Genomic DNA, 21,709 nt, shown 5'->3' on the forward strand with positions numbered 1-21,709 from the left:
CCCCCATCGTGCTGAGATGGGCATGGGGGGGCACACAGAGGTGGAAGGAGGAAGAGGATCTGAGGGAATAGAAATTTGAAGGTCCGCTAGGTATGGGGGGGCAATGTTATGTATAGCTTTAAATGTATAAAGAAGAATTTTAAAGTTGATTCTATATTTAACCGGGATTAGCCAGCTATCTGAATTGAAAGACAGCTAGCTAGCTTGTTTGCTCGATCGCTAGCTTACTAGCTCGATCGCTAGCTTGATCGCTAGCTAGCTCGCACGATAGATGAGAATGGAATTTCACAAGTTTGATTTGCTTTCGCGGGCTGAATAAAATAATAATAATGATAATAATAATCATCATAATAATCATAATAATACATTTAATTTATAAGCGCCTTTCAAAATTCTCAAGGTCAAACTCACTATAGTCACGATCAGTTTTTTCTGCGTGTGGGCAGCGGCAGCCACACAATGTGGTGGGCCAGATTTGGCCCCCGGGACACCTGTTGTTTACATGGACATCAAAGCCAATAAAAAACGCAAGAGCAACAGCAGCGAGGCCATCTGGTTACGAGCTGAGCTTGTTCAGTTACGCACTCATGTGAAAGGACAGCATTTTTTTAAATTAAACATAAACATATGCAGGTAACATCCGACATACGACCAGCTCAACTTACGACCATGACCTCCAGACCCTATTTTTACAAATTTTAATTCTACGCCTGGCACCGCAACGCGCTAGCAGGCCGGCAACGCGTACAACAATTTTGGCCAGCCAGCCAGCATGTCACTCTCACACAGCAATCGACCGCGTGATGGCACCAGAGGGGGGGAGTTTGCGTGTCATTTCACCTTCTTGTCTCGATTCAACATTTTGAATGGATTTTGACCTACGACCATTTTGACTTACGACAATTTCGACTTGCGTCGTAAGTCGGATGTTACCTGTACAGTGAAACCTCGGTTTACGAACCCCTTGACTTACGAACGTTACATTTATGAAAATTTTACCTTGGCGTACAAACTATTTTTCGGGATACACACAGAGCTGCCACAATGAGTGACGTGTCGTTTGCGAACGAGCCTGTTCTTCTAACAAGAAAATGGTGGCCACTGTTTTTGTCCTCTATTCCCCGCCCCCAGTCTTCGGTTAAAGCCACGTGATTGGTCAAGAACGCAGCAGTGGGGGATAGGGTTACAGACAGAGAGAGAGTGAGGCCGTTCTCCAAAAAACAAAATGGCATCTTTGGTTAAAGCCACGCGATTGGTCAAGAACCCAGCAGTGGGGGCGGGGTTTAAAGAGACAGGCAGACAGAGCGAGAGTGAAAAAACACACACACGCACACGAAAGGGAGATGACAGAGCTTGAAACAAAAAAAAAGTGAAATAGTGAGAAAATTGATAGAAAACAGTGAAATTTGGACCCATTTCAACTTTGTTCAAAAGCAGAGTGTAGACTGGAAGGTTAAAATATTCCAGCAATCAGGAGCCACAATAACTCGCACAAGTCATCTGTACACTTGATGCAAAAAGCTATCAACCCAGCTCAACAGATCACAATTGATGAAGAACTAGATACAATTATCACAGAGAAAGCACCTACAAGGGATCATTCCTCAAGATGGTGAAAGAAGAAGCTTACGTTCCTCATCAAGTGTTTTAATGCTGAGGAAATCGTACACTCCATTCCATCAAGCCATTAACGACTATCACAAAGGTAAATAAAATGACTTTATTGTACAGTACAGTTTATTTCTTTAATCATAATACTATAGCACATTTATTGTACATAAAATAAGATATATTTTGTGTAGTTTTAACGCTTAGAAAATTAGAAAGTAGAAAATTATGTTTTATGGGGACCTGTGAACTGATTATTCTCATTTTAATGGTTTCCTATGGGAAATTATTTTTCGGGATACACACTTTTCGATTTACACACAATATCTGGGAAGTTTGTAAGCCAACGTCCCACTGTATATGCAAACTCATAAAGAAATACATGGGAGAAGTTTTGAAAAGTCCTCAAATGCACAAATTATTGTCATGATCTGGTTGGCGACCAACGGGGGGCGCAGTCGGCCCCGCCTACACCTACACCTACACCTGCACAGGTGCTGGTCGTCCCGATCAGATTGGCGACCAGCGGGTAGCGCCGTCAGCCCTGCCTGCAGCCTCGCAGGTGCTGGTCGTTTAATCATTGACACTTAAAAGGACACCCGGCACGATCATCCGGTGCCGGTTCATTGTTTGTTTGCTGCTTGTTTTCTGCATGCATTGTGTATGTGTTAGTTTAACCTTGGCGGACTTTTACTTTTGGTCTTCTTTTGTTACTTTGTATTTTTTCCGTTCAGATGATTTTGATGTTTTACATTTTGTTCCTGCTGACTTTTATTTTAATACAATTTGTCAAACAACCTCCTGCTCCCTCGTATCAACACGTATAAAAACCTTATCCCGATTGTGGAACCCAGACTAATTAAAAAACTTCTAAACAGGCACTTGTCAATGAACTTGTACAAAAACACATCAAAAGATTTGCAAATCCCAAAATAAGGATCATTCCCTTACTTTGCCCTTCCGCTGACCCTTCAATCAACATGACGAGCCGCGATCATCCAATGTGGTTTTTAGCAAATTAATCGCGGTTCAAGTCCTCGGAAGCCATTTCCTGTCCACTTGTTCACGGCCGGCGCATGAGGAGGAAGAGTTACGACGTCGGCGGCGGGTCGGCGGCCGTCTCCATGGCGACGACCAGGTTGCGTTGGGCCGAGATGGCGTCAAAGACTTCGTCCCGATTGGCCATGGTTCCAAACACCAGCGGCTGAGGAGAAATGGCTCAACGATTGACCATATCAATAAGGCTGGCTCGGAGGTATTTATTTACTTAGTTACTGATTGACTAACTTAGTTACCTGGTTAGTTACTTAGTGACTTAGGTAAACATGGTCAGGATTTTTTTTTTCGGCTGAAAACACATTATTGTTTTTTTTTTTCAGGTCAAAAACGCCTGACAATAGTACATTGTGGATTTTTTTCGGGCTAAAAACGGCTTACGATATATGGTTGTTTTTTTTTTCGGATGAAAGACGCCTTACTATACATGCTCGTTTTTTTTGTGGCTAAAAACGCCTCACTATACATGGTCGTTTTTTTTCGGCTAAAAACGCCTTACTATACATGGTCTTTTTTTTTCGGCTAAAAACGCCTTACTGTACATGGTCGTTTTTTTCAGCATAAAAACGCCTTATTATACATGGTCGTTTTTTTCAGCATAAAAACGCCTTATTATACATGGTCGTTTTTTTTCCGGCTAAAAACGCCTTACTGTACATGGTCATTTTTTTCAGCATAAAAACGCCTTACTATACATGGTCGTTTTTTTCAGCATAAAAACGCCTTATTATACATGGTCGGTTTTTTTTCGGCTAAAAACGCCTTACTGTACATGGTCGTTTTTTTTCTGGCTAAAAACGCCTTACTGTACATGGTCATTTTTTTCAGCATAAAAACGCCTTACTATACATGGTCGTTTTTTTCAGCATAAAAACGCCTTATTATACATGGTCGTTTTTTTTTTTCGGCTAAAAACGCCTTACTGTACATGGTCGTTTTTTTTCTGGCTAAAAACGCCTTACTGTACATGGTCGTTTTTTTCAGCATAAAAACGCCTTATTATGCATGGTCGTTTTTTTCAGCATAAAAACGCCTTATTATACATAGTCGTTTTTTTTTCGGCTAAAAACGATTTACTATACATGGTCTTTTTTCATCTGAAAAACGGCTTACTATACATGGTTTTTTTTTCATCCGAAAAACGCCTTATTATACATGGTCGTTTTTTTTCGGCTAAAAACACCTTACTGTACATGGTCGTTTTTTTCAGCATAAAAACGCCTTATTATACATGGTCGTTTTTTTTTTTTCGGCTAAAAACGACTTACTATACATGGTCTTTTTTCATCTGAAAAACGCCTTACTATACATGTTTTTTTTTTCATCCGAAAACCGCCTTATTATACATGGTCGTTTTTTTTTCCGGCTAAAAACGCCTTACTGTACATGGTCATTTTTTTCAGCATAAAAACGCCTTACTATACATGGTCGTTTTTTTCAGCATAAAAACGCCTTATTATACATGGTCGTTTTTTTCAGCATAAAAACGCCTTATTATACATGGTCGTTTTTTTCAGAATAAAAACGCCTTATTATACATGGTCGTTTTTTTTCCGGCTAAAAACGCCTTACTGTACATGGTCATTTTTTTCAGCATAAAAACGCCTTACTATACATGGTCGTTTTTTTCAGCATAAAAACGCCTTATTATACATGGTCGTTTTTTTTCGGCTAAAAACGCCTTACTGTACATGGTCGTTTTTTTTCAGCATAAAAACGCCTTACTATACATGGTCTTTTTTCATCCGAAAAACGCCTTGTTATGCATGGTCGTTTTTTTTTTCGGCTAAAAACGCCTTACTGTACATGGTCGTTTTTTTCAGCATAAAAACGCCTTATTATACATGGTCGTTTTTTTTTTACCGGCTAAAAACGGCTTACTATACATGGTTTTTTTTTTCATACGAAAAACGCCTTACTATACATGGTCGTTTTTTTCAGCATAAAAACGCCTTATTATACATGGTCGTTTTTTTTTTTCGGCTAAAAACGACTTACTATACATGGTCTTTTTTCATCTGAAAAACGCCTTACTATACATGTTTTTTTTTTCATCCGAAAACCGCCTTATTATACATGGTCGTTTTTTTACCGGCTAAAAACGGCTTACTATACATGGTTTTTTTTCATACGAAAAACGCCTTACTATACATGGTCGTTTTTTTCAGCATAAAAACGCCTTATTATACATGGTCGTTTTTTTTTCGGCTAAAAACGCCTTACTGTACATGGTCGTTTTTTTCAGCATAAAAACGCCTTATTATACATGGTCGTTTTTTTCAGCATAAAAACGCCTTACTATACATGGTCTTTTTTCATCATAAAAACGCCTTACTATACATGGTCTTTTTTCATCCGAAAAACGCCTTATTATGCATGGTCGTTTTTTTTTTCGGCTAAAAACGCCTTACTGTACATGGTCGTTTTTTTCAGCATAAAAACGCCTTATTATACATGGTCGTTTTTTTTTTCCGGCTAAAAACGCCTTACTGTACATGGTCATTTTTTTCAGCATAAAAACGCCTTACTATACATGGTCTTTTTTCATCATAAAAACGCCTTACTATACATGATCTTTTTTCATCCGAAAAACGCCTTATTATGCATGGTCGTTTTTTTTTCGGCTAAAAACGCCTTACTGTACATGGTCGTTTTTTTCAGCATAAAAACGCCTTACTATACATGGTCTTTTTTCATCATAAAAACGCCTTACTATACATGGTCTTTTTTCATCCGAAAAACGCCTTATTATGCATGGTCGTTTTTTTTTTTCGGCTAAAAACGCCTTACTGTACATGGTCGTTTTTTTCAGCATAAAAACGCCTTATTATACATGGTCGTTTTTTTCAGCATAAAAACGCCTTATTATACATGGTCGTTTTTTTTTACCGGCTAAAAACGGCTTACTATACATGTTTTTTTTTTCATACGAAAAACGCCTTACTATACATGGTCGTTTTTTTCAGCATAAAAACGCCTTATTATACATGGTCGTTTTTTTTTTTCGGCTAAAAACGACTTACTATACATGGTCTTTTTTCATCTGAAAAACGCCTTACTATACATGTTTTTTTTTTTTCATCCGAAAACCGCCTTATTATACATGGTGGTTTTTTTTACCGGCTAAAAACGGCTTACTATACATGGTTTTTTTTTCATACGAAAAACGCCTTACTATACATGGTCGTTTTTTTCAGCATAAAAACGCCTTATTATAGATGGTCGTTTTTTTTTTCGGCTAAAAACGCCTTACTGTACATGGTCTTCTTTCATCCAAAAAGCGCCTTACTATACATGCTCATTTTTTTCTGGCTAAAAACACCTTACTATACATAGTCGTTTTTTTGCGCTAAAAACGCGTTACTACATATGGTCGTTTTTCCGGCATGAAAACGCCTTATTATACATGGTGGTTTTTTTTTCGGCTAAAAACACTTTACGATACATAGTCGTTTTTTGGGCTAAAAATGCCTTGCTATACATGGTCTTTTTTCATCCGAAAAACGCCTTACTATACATGGTCTTTTTTCATCCGAAAAACGCCTTACTATACATGGTCGTTTTTTTCAGCATAAAAGCGCCTTATTATACATGGTCGTTTTTTTTTCGGCTAAAAACATCCTACTATACATGGTCGTGTTTTTCAGCATAAAAACGCCTTATTATACATGGTCGGTTTTTTTTTCGGCTAAAAATGCCTTACTATACATGGTCTTTTTTCATCCGAAAAGCGGCTTACTATACATGCTCATTTTTTTCGGCTAAAAACGCCTTACTATACATGGTCGTTTTTTTCAGCATAAAAACGCCTTACTATACATGGTCTTTTTTCATCATAAAAACGCCTTACTATACATGGTCGTTTTTTTGAGCATAAAAACGCCTTATTATACATGGTCGTGTTTTTCAGCATAAAAACGCCTTATTATACATGGTCGGTTTTTTTTTCGGCTAAAAATGCCTTACTATACATGGTCTTTTTTCATCCGAAAAGCGGCTTACTATACATGCTCATTTTTTTCGGCTAAAAACGCCTTACTATACATTGTCGTTTTTTTCAGCATAAAAACGCCTTACTATACATGGTCTTTTTCATCCGAAAAACGCCTTACTATACATGGTCGTTTTTTTTTTTCGGCTAAAAACGCCTTACTATACATGGTCGTTTTTTTCAGCATAAAAACGCCTTACTATACATGGTCTTTTTTCATCCGAAAAACGCCTTACTATACATGGTCGTTTTTTTCAGCATAAAAACGCCTTATTATACATGGTCGTTTTTTTCAGCATAAAAACGCCTTATTATACATAGTCGTTTTTTTTTCGGCTAAAAACGACTTACTATACATGGTCTTTTTTCATCTGAAAAACGCCTTACTATACATGGTCGTTTTTTTCAGCATAAAAACGCCTTATTATGCATGGTCGGTTTTTTTTTCGGCTAAAAACGCCTTACTGTACATGGTCTTCTTTCATCCAAAAAGCGCCTTACTATACATGCTCATTTTTTTCTGGCTAAAAACACCTTACTATACATAGTCGTTTTTTTGCGCTAAAAACGCCTTACTACATATGGTCGTTTTTCCGGCATGAAAACGCCTTATTATACATGGTCGTTTTTTTCAGCATAAAAACGCCTTACTATACATGGTCTTTTTTTCATCATAAAAACGCCTTACTATACATGGTCTTTTTTCATCCGAAAAACGCCTTACTGTACATGGTCGTTTTTTTCAGCATAAAAACGCCTTATTATACATGGTCGTTTTTTTTTCGGCTAAAAACGCCTTACTGTACATGGTCGTTTTTTTTCGGCTAAAAACGCCTTACTGTACATGGTCGTTTTTTTCAGCATAAAAACGCCTTATTATACATGGTCGTTTTTTTGAGCATAAAAACGCCTTATTATACATGGTCGTTTTTTTCAGCATAAAAACCCCTTATTATACATGGTCGTTTTTTTTTCGGCTAAAAACGCCTTACTGTACATGGTCGTTTTTTTCAGCATAAAAACGCCTTATTATACATGGTCGTTTTTTTCAGCATAAAAACGCCTTATTATACATGGTCGTTTTTTTTTCGGCTAAAAACGACTTACTATACGTGGTCTTTTTTCATCTGAAAAACGCCTTACTATACATGGTTTTTTTCATCTGAAAAACGCCTTATTATACATGGTCGTTTTTTTTCGGCTAAAAACACCTTACTGTACATGGTCGTTTTTTTCAGCATAAAAACGCCTTATTATGCATGGTCGTTTTTTTTTTTCGGCTAAAAACGACTTACTATACATGGTCTTTTTTCATCTGAAAAACGCCTTACTATACATGTTTTTTTTTTTTCATCCGAAAACCGCCTTATTATACGTGGTGGTTTTTTTTACCGGCTAAAAACGGCTTACTATACATGGTTTTTTTTTCATACGAAAAACGCCTTACTATACATGGTCGTTTTTTTCAGCATAAAAACGCCTTATTATAGATGGTCGTTTTTTTTTCGGCTAAAAACGCCTTACTGTACATGGTCTTCTTTCATCCAAAAAGCGCCTTACTATACATGCTCATTTTTTTCTGGCTAAAAACACCTTACTATACATAGTCGTTTTTTTGCGCTAAAAACGCGTTACTACATATGGTCGTTTTTCCGGCATGAAAACGCCTTATTATACATGGTGGTTTTTTTTTCGGCTAAAAACACTTTACGATACATAGTCGTTTTTTGGGCTAAAAATGCCTTGCTATACATGGTCTTTTTTCATCCGAAAAACGCCTTACTATACATGGTCTTTTTTCATCCGAAAAACGCCTTACTATACATGGTCGTTTTTTTCAGCATAAAAGCGCCTTATTATACATGGTCGTTTTTTTTTCGGCTAAAAACACCCTACTATACATGGTCGTGTTTTTCAGCATAAAAACGCCTTACTATACATGGTCTTTTTTCATCTGAAAAACGCCTTACTATACATGGTTTTTTTTTCATCCGAAAAACGCCTTATTATACATGGTCGTTTTTTTCAGCATAAAAACGCCTTATTATGCATGGTCGGGTTTTTTTTTCGGCTAAAAACGCCTTACTGTACATGGTCTTCTTTCATCCAAAAAGCGCCTTACTATACATGCTCATTTTTTTCTGGCTAAAAACACCTTACTATACATAGTCGTTTTTTTGCGCTAAAAACGCCTTACTACATATGGTCGTTTTTCCGGCATGAAAACGCCTTATTATGCATGGTCGTTTTTTTTTCGGCTAAAAACGCCTTATTATACATGGTCGTTTTTTTCAGCATAAAAACGCCTTACTATACATGGTCTTTTTTTCATCATAAAAACGCCTTACTATACATGGTCTTTTTTCATCCGAAAAACGCCTTACTGTACATGGTCGTTTTTTTCAGCATAAAAACGCCTTATTATACATGGTCGTTTTTTTTTTCGGCTAAAAACGCCTTACTGTACATGGTCGTTTTTTTTTCGGCTAAAAACGCCTTACTGTACATGGTCGTTTTTTTCAGCATAAAAACGCCTTATTATACATGGTCGTTTTTTTGAGCATAAAAACGCCTTATTATACATGGTCGTTTTTTTCAGCATAAAAACCCCTTATTATACATGGTCGTTTTTTTTCGGCTAAAAACGCCTTACTGTACATGGTCGTTTTTTTCAGCATAAAAACGCCTTATTATACATGGTCGTTTTTTTCAGCATAAAAACGCCTTATTATACATGGTCGTTTTTTTTTCGGCTAAAAACGACTTACTATACGTGGTCTTTTTTCATCTGAAAAACGCCTTACTATACATGGTTTTTTTCATCTGAAAAACGCCTTATTATACATGGTCGTTTTTTTTTCGGCTAAAAACACCTTACTGTACATGGTCGTTTTTTTCAGCATAAAAACGCCTTATTATGCATGGTCGTTTTTTTTTTGGCTAAAAACGCCTTACTGTACATGGTCGTTTTTTTCAGCATAAAAACGCCTTATTATACATGGTCGGTTTTTTTTTCGGCTAAAAACGACTTACTATACGTGGTCTTTTTTCATCTGAAAAACGCCTTACTATACATGTTTTTTTTTTCATCCGAAAACCGCCTTATTATACATGGTCGTTTTTTTCAGCATAAAAACGCCTTATTATACATGGTCGTTTTTTTTCTGGCTAAAAACGCCTTACTGTACATGGTCGTTTTTTTCAGCATAAAAACGCCTTATGATACATGGTCGTTTTTTTCAGCATAAAAACGCCTTATTATACATGGTCGTTTTTTTTCGGCTAAAAACGCCTTACTGTACATGGTCGTTTTTTTCAGCATAAAAACGCCTTATTATACATGGTCGTTTTTTTCAGCATAAAAACGCCTTATTATACATGGTCGTTTTTTTCAGCATAAAAACGCCTTATTATACATGGTGGTTTTTTTTTCCGGCTAAAAACGCCTTACTGTACATGGTCTTTTTTCATCTGAAAAACGCCTTACTATACATGGTCGTTTTTTTCATCCGAAAAACGCCTTACTGTACATGGTCGTTTTTTTCAGCATAAAAACGCCTTATTATGCATGGTCGTTTTTTTCAGCATAAAAACGCCTTATTATACATGGTCGTTTTTTTCAGCATAAAAATGCCTTATTATACATGGTCGTTTTTTTTTCGGCTAAAAACGCCTTACTATACAGGGTCTTTTTTCATCTGAAAAACGCCTTACTATACATGTTTTTTTTTTTCATCCGAAAAACGCCTTATTATACATGGTCGTTTTTTTCAGCATAAAAACGCCTTATTATACATGGTCGTTTTTTTTCCGGCTAAAAACGCCTTACTGTACATGGTCGTTTTTTTTCAGCATGAAAACGCCTTATTATACATGGTCGTTTTTTTCAGCATAAAAACGCCTTATTATACATGGTCGTTTTTTTTCGGCTAAGAACGCCTTACTGTACATGGTCGTTTTTTTCAGCATAAAAACGTCTTATTATACATGGTCGTTTTTTTCAGCATAAAAACGCCTTATTATACATGGTCGTTTTTTTTTTTCCGGCTAAAAACGCCTTACTGTACATGGTCATTTTTTTCAGCATAAAAACGCCTTACTATACATGGTCTTTTTTCATCCGAAAAACGCCTTATTATGCATGGTCGTTTTTTTTTTCGGCTAAAAACGCCTTACTGTACATGGTCGTTTTTTTCAGCATAAAAACGCCTTATTATACATGGTCGTTTTTTTCAGCATAAAAACGCCTTATTATACATGGTCGTTTTTTTTTACCGGCTAAAAACGGCTTACTATACATGGTTTTTTTTTCATACGAAAAACGCCTTACTATACATGGTCGTTTTTTTCAGCATAAAAACGCCTTATTATACATGGTCGTGTTTTTTTTCGGCTAAAAACGACTTACTATACATGGTCTTTTTTCATCTGAAAAACGCCTTACTATACATGTTTTTTTTTTCATCCGAAAACCGCCTTATTATACATGGTCGTTTTTTTTACCGGCTAAAAACGGCTTACTATACATGGTTTTTTTTCATACGAAAAACGCCTTACTATACATGCTCATTTTTTTCGGCTAAAAACGCCTTACTATACATGGTCGTTTTTTTCAGCATGAAAACGCCTTATTATACATGGTGGTTTTTTTTCCGGCTAAAAACACTTTACGATACATGGTCGTTTTTTGGGCTAAAAACGCCTTGCTATACATGGTCTTTTTTCATCCGAAAAACGCCTTACTATACATGCTCATTTTTTTCGGCTAAAAACGCCTTACTATACATGGTCGTTTTTTTCAGCATAAAAACGCCTTACTATACATGGTCTTTTTTCATCATAAAAACGCCTTACTATACATGGTCTTTTTTCATCCGAAAAACGCCTTACTATACATGGTCGTTTTTTTCAGCATAAAAACGCCTTATTATACATGGTCGGTTTTTTTTCGGCTAAAAACACCTTACTGTACATGGTCGTTTTTTTCAGCATAAAAACGCCTTATTATACATGGTCGTTTTTTTCAGCATAAAAACGCCTTATTATACATGGTCGTTTTTTTTTCGGCTAAAAACGCCTTACTGTACATGGTCGTTTTTTTCAGCATAAAAACGCCTTATTATACATGGTCGTTTTTTTTTACCGGCTAAAAACGGCTACTATACATGGTTTTTTTTTCATACGAAAAACGCCTTACTATACATGGTCGTTTTTTTCAGCATAAAAACGCCTTATTATACATGGTCGTTTTTTTTTTCGGCTAAAAACGACTTACTATACATGGTCTTTTTTCATCTGAAAAACGCCTTACTATACATGTTTTTTTTTTCATCCGAAAACCGCCTTATTATACATGGTCGTTTTTTTTACCGGCTAAAAACGTCTTACTATACACGGGTTTTTTTTCATACGAAAAACGCCTTACTATACATGGTCGTTTTTTTCAGCATAAAAACGCCTTATTATACATGGTCGTTTTTTTTTTTCGTCTAAAAACGCCTTACTGTACATGGTCTTCTTTCATCCAAAAAGCGCCTTACTATACATGCTCATTTTTTTCTGGCTAAAAACACCTTACTATACATAGTCGTTTTTTTGCGCTAAAAACGCCTTACTACATATGGTCGTTTTTCCGGCATGAAAACGCCTTATTATACATGGTCGTTTTTTTCAGCATAAAAACGCCTTACTATACATGGTCTTTTTTTCATCATAAAAACGCCTTACTATACATGGTCTTTTTTCATCCGAAAAACGCCTTACTGTACATGGTCGTTTTTTTCAGCATAAAAACGCCTTATTATACATGGTCGTTTTTTTTTTTCGGCTAAAAACGCCTTACTGTACATGGTCGTTTTTTTTCGGCTAAAAACGCCTTACTGTACATGGTCGTTTTTTTCAGCATAAAAACGCCTTATTATACATGGTCGTTTCTTTCAGCATAAAAACGCCTTATTATACATGGTCGTTTTTTTCAGCATAAAAACGCCTTATTATACATGGTCGTTTTTTTCAGCATAAAAACGCCTTACTGTACATGGTCGTTTTTTTCAGCATAAAAACGCCTTATTATACATGGTCGTTTTTTTTTTCGGCTAAAAACGACTTACTATACATGGTCTTTTTTCATCTGAAAAACGCCTTACTATACATGTTTTTTTTTTCATCCGAAAAACGCCTTATTATACATGGTCGTTTTTTTTTCGGCTAAAAACGCCTTACTGTACATGGTCGTTTTTTTCAGCATAAAAACGCCTTACTATACATGGTCGTTTTGTTCAGCATAAAAACGCCTTATTATGCATGGTCGTTTTTTTTTTTCGGCTAAAAACGCCTTACTGTACATGGTCGTTTTTTTCAGCATAAAAACGCCTTATTATACATGGTCGTTTTTTTGAGCATAAAAACGCCTTATTATACATGGTCGTTTTTTTCAGCATAAAAACCCCTTATTATACATGGTCGTTTTTTTTCGGCTAAAAACGCCTTACTGTACATGGTCGTTTTTTCAGCATAAAAACGCCTTATTATACATGGTCGTTTTTTTTTTTTTCGGCTAAAAACGACTTACTATACGTGGTCTTTTTTCATCTGAAAAACGCCTTACTATACATGGTTTTTTTCATCCGAAAAACGCCTTATTATACATGGTCGTTTTTTTTCGGCTAAAAACGCCTTACTGTACATGGTCGTTTTTTTCAGCATAAAAACGCCTTACTATACATGGCCGTTTTGTTCAGCATAAAAACGCCTTATTATGCATGGTCGTTTTTTTTTTTCGGCTAAAAACGCCTTACTGTACATGGTCGTTTTTTTCAGCATAAAAACGCCTTATTATACATGGTCGTTTTTTTGAGCATAAAAACGCCTTATTATACATGGTCGTTTTTTTCAGCATAAAAACCCCTTATTATACATGGTCGTTTTTTTTTCGGCTAAAAACGCCTTACTGTACATGGTCGTTTTTTCAGCATAAAAACGCCTTATTATACATGGTCGTTTTTTTTTTCGGCTAAAAACGACTTACTATACGTGGTCTTTTTTCATCTGAAAAACGCCTTACTATACATGGTTTTTTTCATCCGAAAAACGCCTTATTATACATGGTCGTTTTTTTTCGGCTAAAAACACCTTACTGTACATGGTCGTTTTTTTCAGCATAAAAACGCCTTATTATGCATGGTCGTTTTTTTTGCGGCTAAAAACGCCTTACTGTACATGGTGGTTTTTTTCAGCATAAAAACGCCTTACTATATATGGTCGTTTTTTTCAGCATAAAAACGCCTTATTATGCATGGTCGTTTTTTTTTTGGCTAAAAACGCCTTACTGTACATGGTCGTTTTTTTCAGCATAAAAACGCCTTATTATACATGGTCGGTTTTTTTTTCGGCTAAAAACGACTTACTATACATGGTCTTTTTTCATCTGAAAAACGCCTTACTATACATGTTTTTTTTTTCATCCGAAAACCGCCTTATTATACATGGTCGTTTTTTTCAGCATAAAAACGCCTTATTATACATGGTCGTTTTTTTTCTGGCTAAAAACGCCTTACTGTACATGGTCGTTTTTTTCAGCATAAAAACGCCTTATGATACATGGTCATTTTTTTCAGCATAAAAACGCCTTATTATACATGGTCGTTTTTTTTCGGCTAAAAACGCCTTACTGTACATGGTCTTTTTTTCAGCATAAAAACGCCTTATTATACATGGTCGTTTTTTTCAGCATAAAAACGCCTTATTATACATGGTCGTTTTTTTCAGCATAAAAACGCCTTATTATACATGGTCATTTTTTTTTCCGGCTAAAAACGCCTTACTGTACATGGTCTTTTTTCATCTGAAAAACGCCTTACTATACATGGTCATTTTTTTCATCCGAAAAACGCCTTATTATACATGGTCGTTTTTTTCAGCATAAAAACGCCTTATTATACATGGTCGTTTTTTTTTTCGGCTAAAAACGCCTTACTGTACATGGTCGTTTTTTTCAGCATAAAAACGCCTTATTATGCATGGTTGTTTTTTTTTCGGCTAAAAACGCCTTACTGTACATGGTCTTTTTTCATCTGAAAAACGCCTTACTATACATGGTCGTTTTTTTCATCCGAAAAACGCCTTACTGTACATGGTCGTTTTTTTCTGCATAAAAACGCCTTATTATGCATGGTCGTTTTTTTCAGCATAAAAACGCCTTATTATACATGGTCGTTTTTTTCAGCATAAAAATGCCTTATTATACATGGTCGTTTTTTTTCGGCTAAAAACGCCTTACTATACAGGGTCTTTTTTCATCTGAAAAACGCCTTACTATACATGTTTTTTTTTTTTCATCCGAAAAACGCCTTATTATACATGGTCGTTTTTTTCAGCATAAAAACGCCTTATTATACATGGTCGTTTTTTTTCGGCTAAGAACGCCTTACTGTACATGGTCGTTTTTTTCAGCATAAAAACGTCTTATTATACATGGTCGTTTTTTTCAGCATAAAAACGCCTTATTATACATGGTCGTTTTTTTTTTCCGGCTAAAAACGCCTTACTGTACATGGTCATTTTTTTCAGCATAAAAACGCCTTACTATACATGGTCTTTTTTCATCCGAAAAACGCCTTATTATGCATGGTCGGTTTTTTTTCGGCTAAAAACACCTTACTGTACATGGTCGTTTTTTTCAGCATAAAAACGCCTTATTATACATGGTCGTTTTTTTCAGCATGAAAACGCCTTATTATACATGGTCGTTTTTTTTTACCGGCTAAAAACGGCTTACTATACATGTTTTATTTTTCATACGAAAAACGCCTTACTATACATGGTCGTTTTTTTCAGCATAAAAACGCCTTATTATACATGGTCGTTTTTTTTTTCGGCTAAAAACGACTTACTATACATGGTCTTTTTTCATCTGAAAAACGCCTTACTATACATGGTCGTTTTTTTTTACCGGCTAAAAACGGCTTACTATACATGGTTTTTTTTTCATACGAAAAACGCCTTACTATACATGGTCGTTTTTTTCAGCATAAAAACGCCTTATTATACATGGTCGTTTTTTTTTTCGGCTAAAAACGACTTACTATACATGGTCTTTTTTCATCTGAAAAACGCCTTACTATACATGTTTTTTTTTTCATCCGAAAACCGCCTTATTATACATGGTCGTTTTTTTTACCGGCTAAAAACGGCTTACTATACATGGTTTTTTTTCATACGAAAAACGCCTTACTATACATGGTCGTTTTTTTCAGCATAAAAACGCCTTATTATACATGGTCGTTTTTTTTTTCGGCTAAAAACGCCTTACTGTACATGGTCTTCTTTCATCCAAAAAGCGCCTTACTATACATGCTCATTTTTTTCTAGCTAAAAACACCTTACTATACATAGTCGTTTTTTTGCGCTAAAAACGCCTTACTACATATGGTCGTTTTTCCGGCATGAAAACGCCTTATTATACATGGTGGTTTTTTTTTCCGGCTAAAAACACTTTACGATACATGGTCGTTTTTTGGGCTAAAAACGCCTTGCTATACATGGTCTTTTTTCATCCGAAAAACGCCTTACTATACATGCTCATTTTTTTCGGCTAAAAACGCCTTACTATACATGGTCGTTTTTTTCAGCATAAAAACGCCTTACTATACATGGTCTTTTTTCATCATAAAAACGCCTTACTATACATGGTCTTTTTTCATCCGAAAAACGCCTTATTATGCATGGTCGTTTTTTTTTGGGCTAAAAATGCCTTACTGTACATGGTCATTTTTTTCAGCATAAAAACGCCTTACTATACATGGTCTTTTTTCATCATAAAAACGCCTTACTATACATGGTCTTTTTTCATCCGAAAAACGCCTTATTATGCATGGTCGTTTTTTTTTGGGCTAAAAACGCCTTACTGTACATGGTCGTTTTTTTCAGCATAAAAACGCCTTATTATACATGGTCGTTTTTTTCAGCATAAAAACGCCTTACTATACATGGTCTTTTTTCATCATAAAAATGCCTTACTATACATGGTCTTTTTTCATCCGAAAAACGCCTTATTATGCATGGTCGTTTTTTTTTCGGCTAAAAACGCCTTACTGTACATGGTCGTTTTTTTCAGCATAAAAACGCCTTACTATACATGGTCTTTTTTCATCATAAAAACGCCTTACTATACATGGTCTTTTTTCATCCGAAAAACGCCTTATTATGCATGGTCGTTTTTTTTTGGGCTAAAAACGCCTTACTGTACATGGTCGTTTTTTTCAGCATAAAAACGCCTTATTATACATGGTCGTTTTTTTCAGCATAAAAACGCCTTACTATACATGGTCTTTTTTCATCTGAAAAACGCCTTACTATACATGTTTTTTTTTTCATCCGAAAAACGCCTTATTATACATGGTCGTTTTTTTTTCGGCTAAAAACGCCTTACTGTACATGGTCGTTTTTTTCAGCATAAAAACGCCTTATTATACATGGTCGTTTTTTTCAGCATAAAAACGCCTTACTATACATGGTCTTTTTTCATCATAAAAATGCCTTACTATACATGGTCTTTTTTCATCCGAAAAACGCCTTATTATGCATGGTCGTTTTTTTTTCGGCTAAAAACGCCTTACTGTACATGGTCGTTTTTTTCAGCATAAAAACGCCTTACTATACATGGTCTTTTTTCATCATAAAAACGCCTTACTATACATGGTCTTTTTTCATCCGAAAAACGCCTTATTATGCATGGTCGTTTTTTTTTGGGCTAAAAACGCCTTACTGTACATGGTCGTTTTTTTCAGCATAAAAACGCCTTATTATACATGGTCGTTTTTTTCAGCATAAAAACGCCTTACTATACATGGTCTTTTTTCATCTGAAAAACGCCTTACTATACATGTTTTTTTTTTCATCCGAAAAACGCCTTATTATACATGGTCGTTTTTTTTTCGGCTAAAAACGCCTTACTGTACATGGTCGTTTTTTTCAGCATAAAAACGCCTTACTATACATGGTCGTTTTGTTCAGCATAAAAACGCCTTATTATGCATGGTCGTTTTTTTTTTTCGGCTAAAAACGCCTTACTGTACATGGTCGTTTTTTTCAGCATAAAAACGCCTTACTATACATGGTCGTTTTGTTCAGCATAAAAACGCCTTATTATGCATGGTCGTTTTTTTTTCGGCTAAAAACGCCTTACTGTACATGGTCGTTTTTTTTCGGCTAAAAACGCCTTACTGTACATGGTCGTTTTTTTCAGCATAAAAACGCCTTATTATACATGGTCGTTTTTTTGAGCATAAAAACGCCTTATTATACATGGTCGTTTTTTTCAGCATAAAAACCCCTTATTATACATGGTCGTTTTTTTTCGGCTAAAAACGCCTTACTGTACATGGTCGTTTTTTCAGCATAAAAACGCCTTATTATACATGGTCGTTTTTTTTTCGGCTAAAAACGACTTACTATACGTGGTCTTTTTTCATCTGAAAAACGCCTTACTATACATGGTTTTTTTCATCCGAAAAACGCCTTATTATACATGGTCGTTTTTTTTCGGCTAAAAACACCTTACTGTACATGGTCGTTTTTTTCAGCATAAAAACGCCTTATTATGCATGGTCGTTTTTTTTGCGGCTAAAAACGCCTTACTGTACATGGTGGTTTTTTTCAGCATAAAAACGCCTTACTATATATGGTCGTTTTTTTCAGCATAAAAACGCCTTATTATGCATGGTCGTTTTTTTTTTGGCTAAAAACGCCTTACTGTACATGGTCGTTTTTTTCAGCATAAAAACGCCTTATTATACATGGTCGGTTTTTTTTTTCGGCTAAAAACGACTTACTATACATGGTCTTTTTTCATCTGAAAAACGCCTTACTATACATGTTTTTTTTTTCATCCGAAAACCGCCTTATTATACATGGTCGTTTTTTTCAGCATAAAAACGCCTTATTATACATGGTCGTTTTTTTTCTGGCTAAAAACGCCTTACTGTACATGGTCGTTTTTTTCAGCATAAAAACGCCTTATGATACATGGTCATTTTTTTCAGCATAAAAACGCCTTATTATACATGGTCGTTTTTTTTCGGCTAAAAACGCCTTACTGTACATGGTCTTTTTTTCAGCATAAAAACGCCTTATTATACATGGTCGTTTCTTTCAGCATAAAAACGCCTTATTATACATGGTCGTTTTTTTCAGCATAAAAACGCCTTATTATACATGGTCGTTTTTTTTTCCGGCTAAAAACGCCTTACTGTACATGGTCTTTTTTCATCTGAAAAACGCCTTACTGTACATGGTCATTTTTTTCAGCATAAAAACGCCTTACTATACATGGTCTTTTTTCATCATAAAAACGCCTTACTATACATGGTCTTTTTTCATCCGAAAAACGCCTTATTATGCATGGTCGTTTTTTTTTGGGCTAAAAACGCCTTACTGTACATGGTCGTTTTTTTCAGCATAAAAACGCCTTATTATACATGGTCGTTTTTTTCAGCATAAAAACGCCTTACTATACATGGTCTTTTTTCATCATAAAAATGCCTTACTATACATGGTCTTTTTTCATCCGAAAAACGCCTTACTATACATGGTCGTTTTTTTCAGCATAAAAACGCCTTATTATACATGGTCGGTTTTTTTTCGGCTAAAAACACCTTACTGTACATGATCGTTTTTTTCAGCATAAAAACGCCTTATTATACATGGTCGTTTTTTTCAGCATAAAAACGCCTTATTATACATGGTCGTTTTTTTTTCGGCTAAAAACACCTTACTGTACATGGTCGTTTTTTTCAGCATAAAAACGCCTTATTATGCATGGTCGTTTTTTTTTTCGGCTAAAAACGCCTTACTGTACATGGTCGTTTTTTTCAGCATAAAAACGCCTTACTATACATGGTCGTTTTGTTCAGCATAAAAACGCCTTATTATGCATGGTCGTTTTTTTTTTTCGGCTAAAAACGCCTTACTGTACATGGTCGTTTTTTTCAGCATAAAAACGCCTTATTATGCATGGTTGTTTTTTTTTTCGGCTAAAAACGCCTTACTGTACATGGTCTTTTTTCATCTGAAAAACGCCTTACTATACATGGTCGTTTTTTTCATCCGAAAAACGCCTTACTGTACATGGTCGTTTTTTTCAGCATAAAAACGCCTTATTATGCATGGTCGTTTTTTTCAGCATAAAAACGCCTTATTATACATGGTCGTTTTTTTCAGCATAAAAATGCCTTATTATACATGGTCGTTTTTTTTCTGGCTAAAAACGCCTTACTGTACATGGTCGTTTTTTTCAGCATAAAAACGCCTTATTATACATGGTCGTTTTTTTCAGCATAAAAACGCCTTATTATACATGGTCGTTTTTTTTCGGCTAAAAACGCCTTACTGTACATGGTCGTTTTTTTCAGCATAAAAACGCCTTATTATACATGGTCTTTTTTTTTTTTTTTCGGCTAAAAACGACTTACTATACATGGTCTTTTTTTCATCTGAAAAACGCCTTACTATACATTGTCGTTTTTTTCAGCATAAAAACGCCTTACTATACATGGTCGTTTTGTTCAGCATAAAAACGCCTTATTATGCATGGTCGTTTTTTTTTTTCGGCTAAAAACGCCTTACTGTACATGGTCGTTTTTTTCAGCATAAAAACGCCTTACTATACATGGTCGTTTTGTTCAGCATAAAAACGCCTTATTATGCATGGTCGTTTTTTTTTTTCGGCTAAAAACGCCTTACTGTACATGGTCGTTTTTTTCAGCATAAAAACGCCTTATTATGCATGGTTGTTTTTTTTTTCGGCTAAAAACGCCTTACTGTACATGGTCTTTTTTCATCTGAAAAACGCCTTACTATACATGGTCGTTTTTTTCATCCGAAAAACGCCTTACTGTACATGGTCGTTTTTTTCAGCATAAAAACGCCTTATTATGCATGGTCGTTTTTTTCAGCATAAAAACGCCTTATTATACATGGTCGTTTTTTTTCAGCATAAAAATGCCTTATTATACATGGTCGTTTTTTTTCTGGCTAAAAACGCCTTACTGTACATGGTCGTTTTTTTCAGCATAAAAACGCCTTATTATACATGGTCGTTTTTTTCAGCATAAAAACGCCTTATTATACATGGTCGTTTTTTTTCGGCTAAAAACGCCTTACTGTACATGGTCGTTTTTTTCAGCATAAAAACGCCTTATTATACATGGTCTTTTTTTCATCTGAAAAACGCCTTACTATACATTGTCGTTTTTTTCAGCATAAAAACGCCTTACTATACATGGTCTTTTTCATCCGAAAAACGCCTTACTATACATGGTCGTTTTTTTTTTCGGCTAAAAACGCCTTACTATACATGGTCTTTTTTCATCCGAAAAACGCCTTACTCTACATGTTTTTTTTATCCGAAAAACGCTTTACTATACATACTCGTTTTTTTCCGGCTTTTTCACACGATACGTGATGTTTTTTTTTTTGTTTTTTTCGGGCAAAAAAAACCCCAACTTACAATACATTGTTTTTTTTTCAGCATAAAAACGCCTTATTATACATGGTCATTTTTTTTTCGGCTAAAAACGCCTTACTGTACATGGTCTTCTTTCATCCAAAAAGCGCCTTACTATACATGCTCATTTTTTTCCGGCTAAAAACATCTTACTATACATAGTGGTTTTTTTGCGCAAAAAACGCCTTACTACATATGGTCGTTTTTCCGGCATGAAAACGCCTTATTATACATGGTCGTTTTTTTCAGCATAAAAACGCCTTATTACACATGGACTTTTTTTCATCATAAAAACGCCTTACTATACATGGTCTTTTTTCATCCGAAAAACGCCTTACTGTACATGGTCGTTTTTTTCAGCATAAAAACGCCTTATTATACATGGTCGTTTTTTTTTCGGCTAAAAACGCCTTACTATACATGCTCATTTTTTTCCGGCTAAAAACATCTTACTATACATAGTCGTTTTTTTGCGCAAAAAACGCCTTACTACATATGGTCGTTTTTCCGGCATGAAAACGCCTTATTATACATGGTGGTTTTTTTTCCGT

General features: G+C 35.4%; 1 protein-coding gene across 1 annotated transcript in view; it reads right to left on the reverse strand.

The window, feature by feature from the left end:
* Positions 1 to 1,631: 1,631 nt before the first annotated feature.
* Positions 1,632 to 21,709, reverse strand: part of LOC148898468 (GRAM domain-containing protein 4-like) — a 52,396-nt gene continuing 32,318 nt past the window's right edge. Inside the window, exon 18 of the mRNA XM_088995635.1 lies at positions 1,632 to 2,812. Within this exon, the coding sequence (XP_088851761.1) occupies positions 2,699 to 2,812 (114 nt within the window). The 3' untranslated portion in view covers positions 1,632 to 2,698. The remainder of the gene's footprint in view (positions 2,813 to 21,709) is intronic.

The sequence above is a fragment of the Hippocampus bargibanti genome, linkage group LG05 (genome assembly GCF_051943395.1).
Source record: "Hippocampus bargibanti isolate YZ-2025 linkage group LG05, ASM5194339v1, whole genome shotgun sequence".
In the NCBI taxonomy this organism is placed as follows: Eukaryota; Metazoa; Chordata; class Actinopteri; order Syngnathiformes; family Syngnathidae; genus Hippocampus; species Hippocampus bargibanti.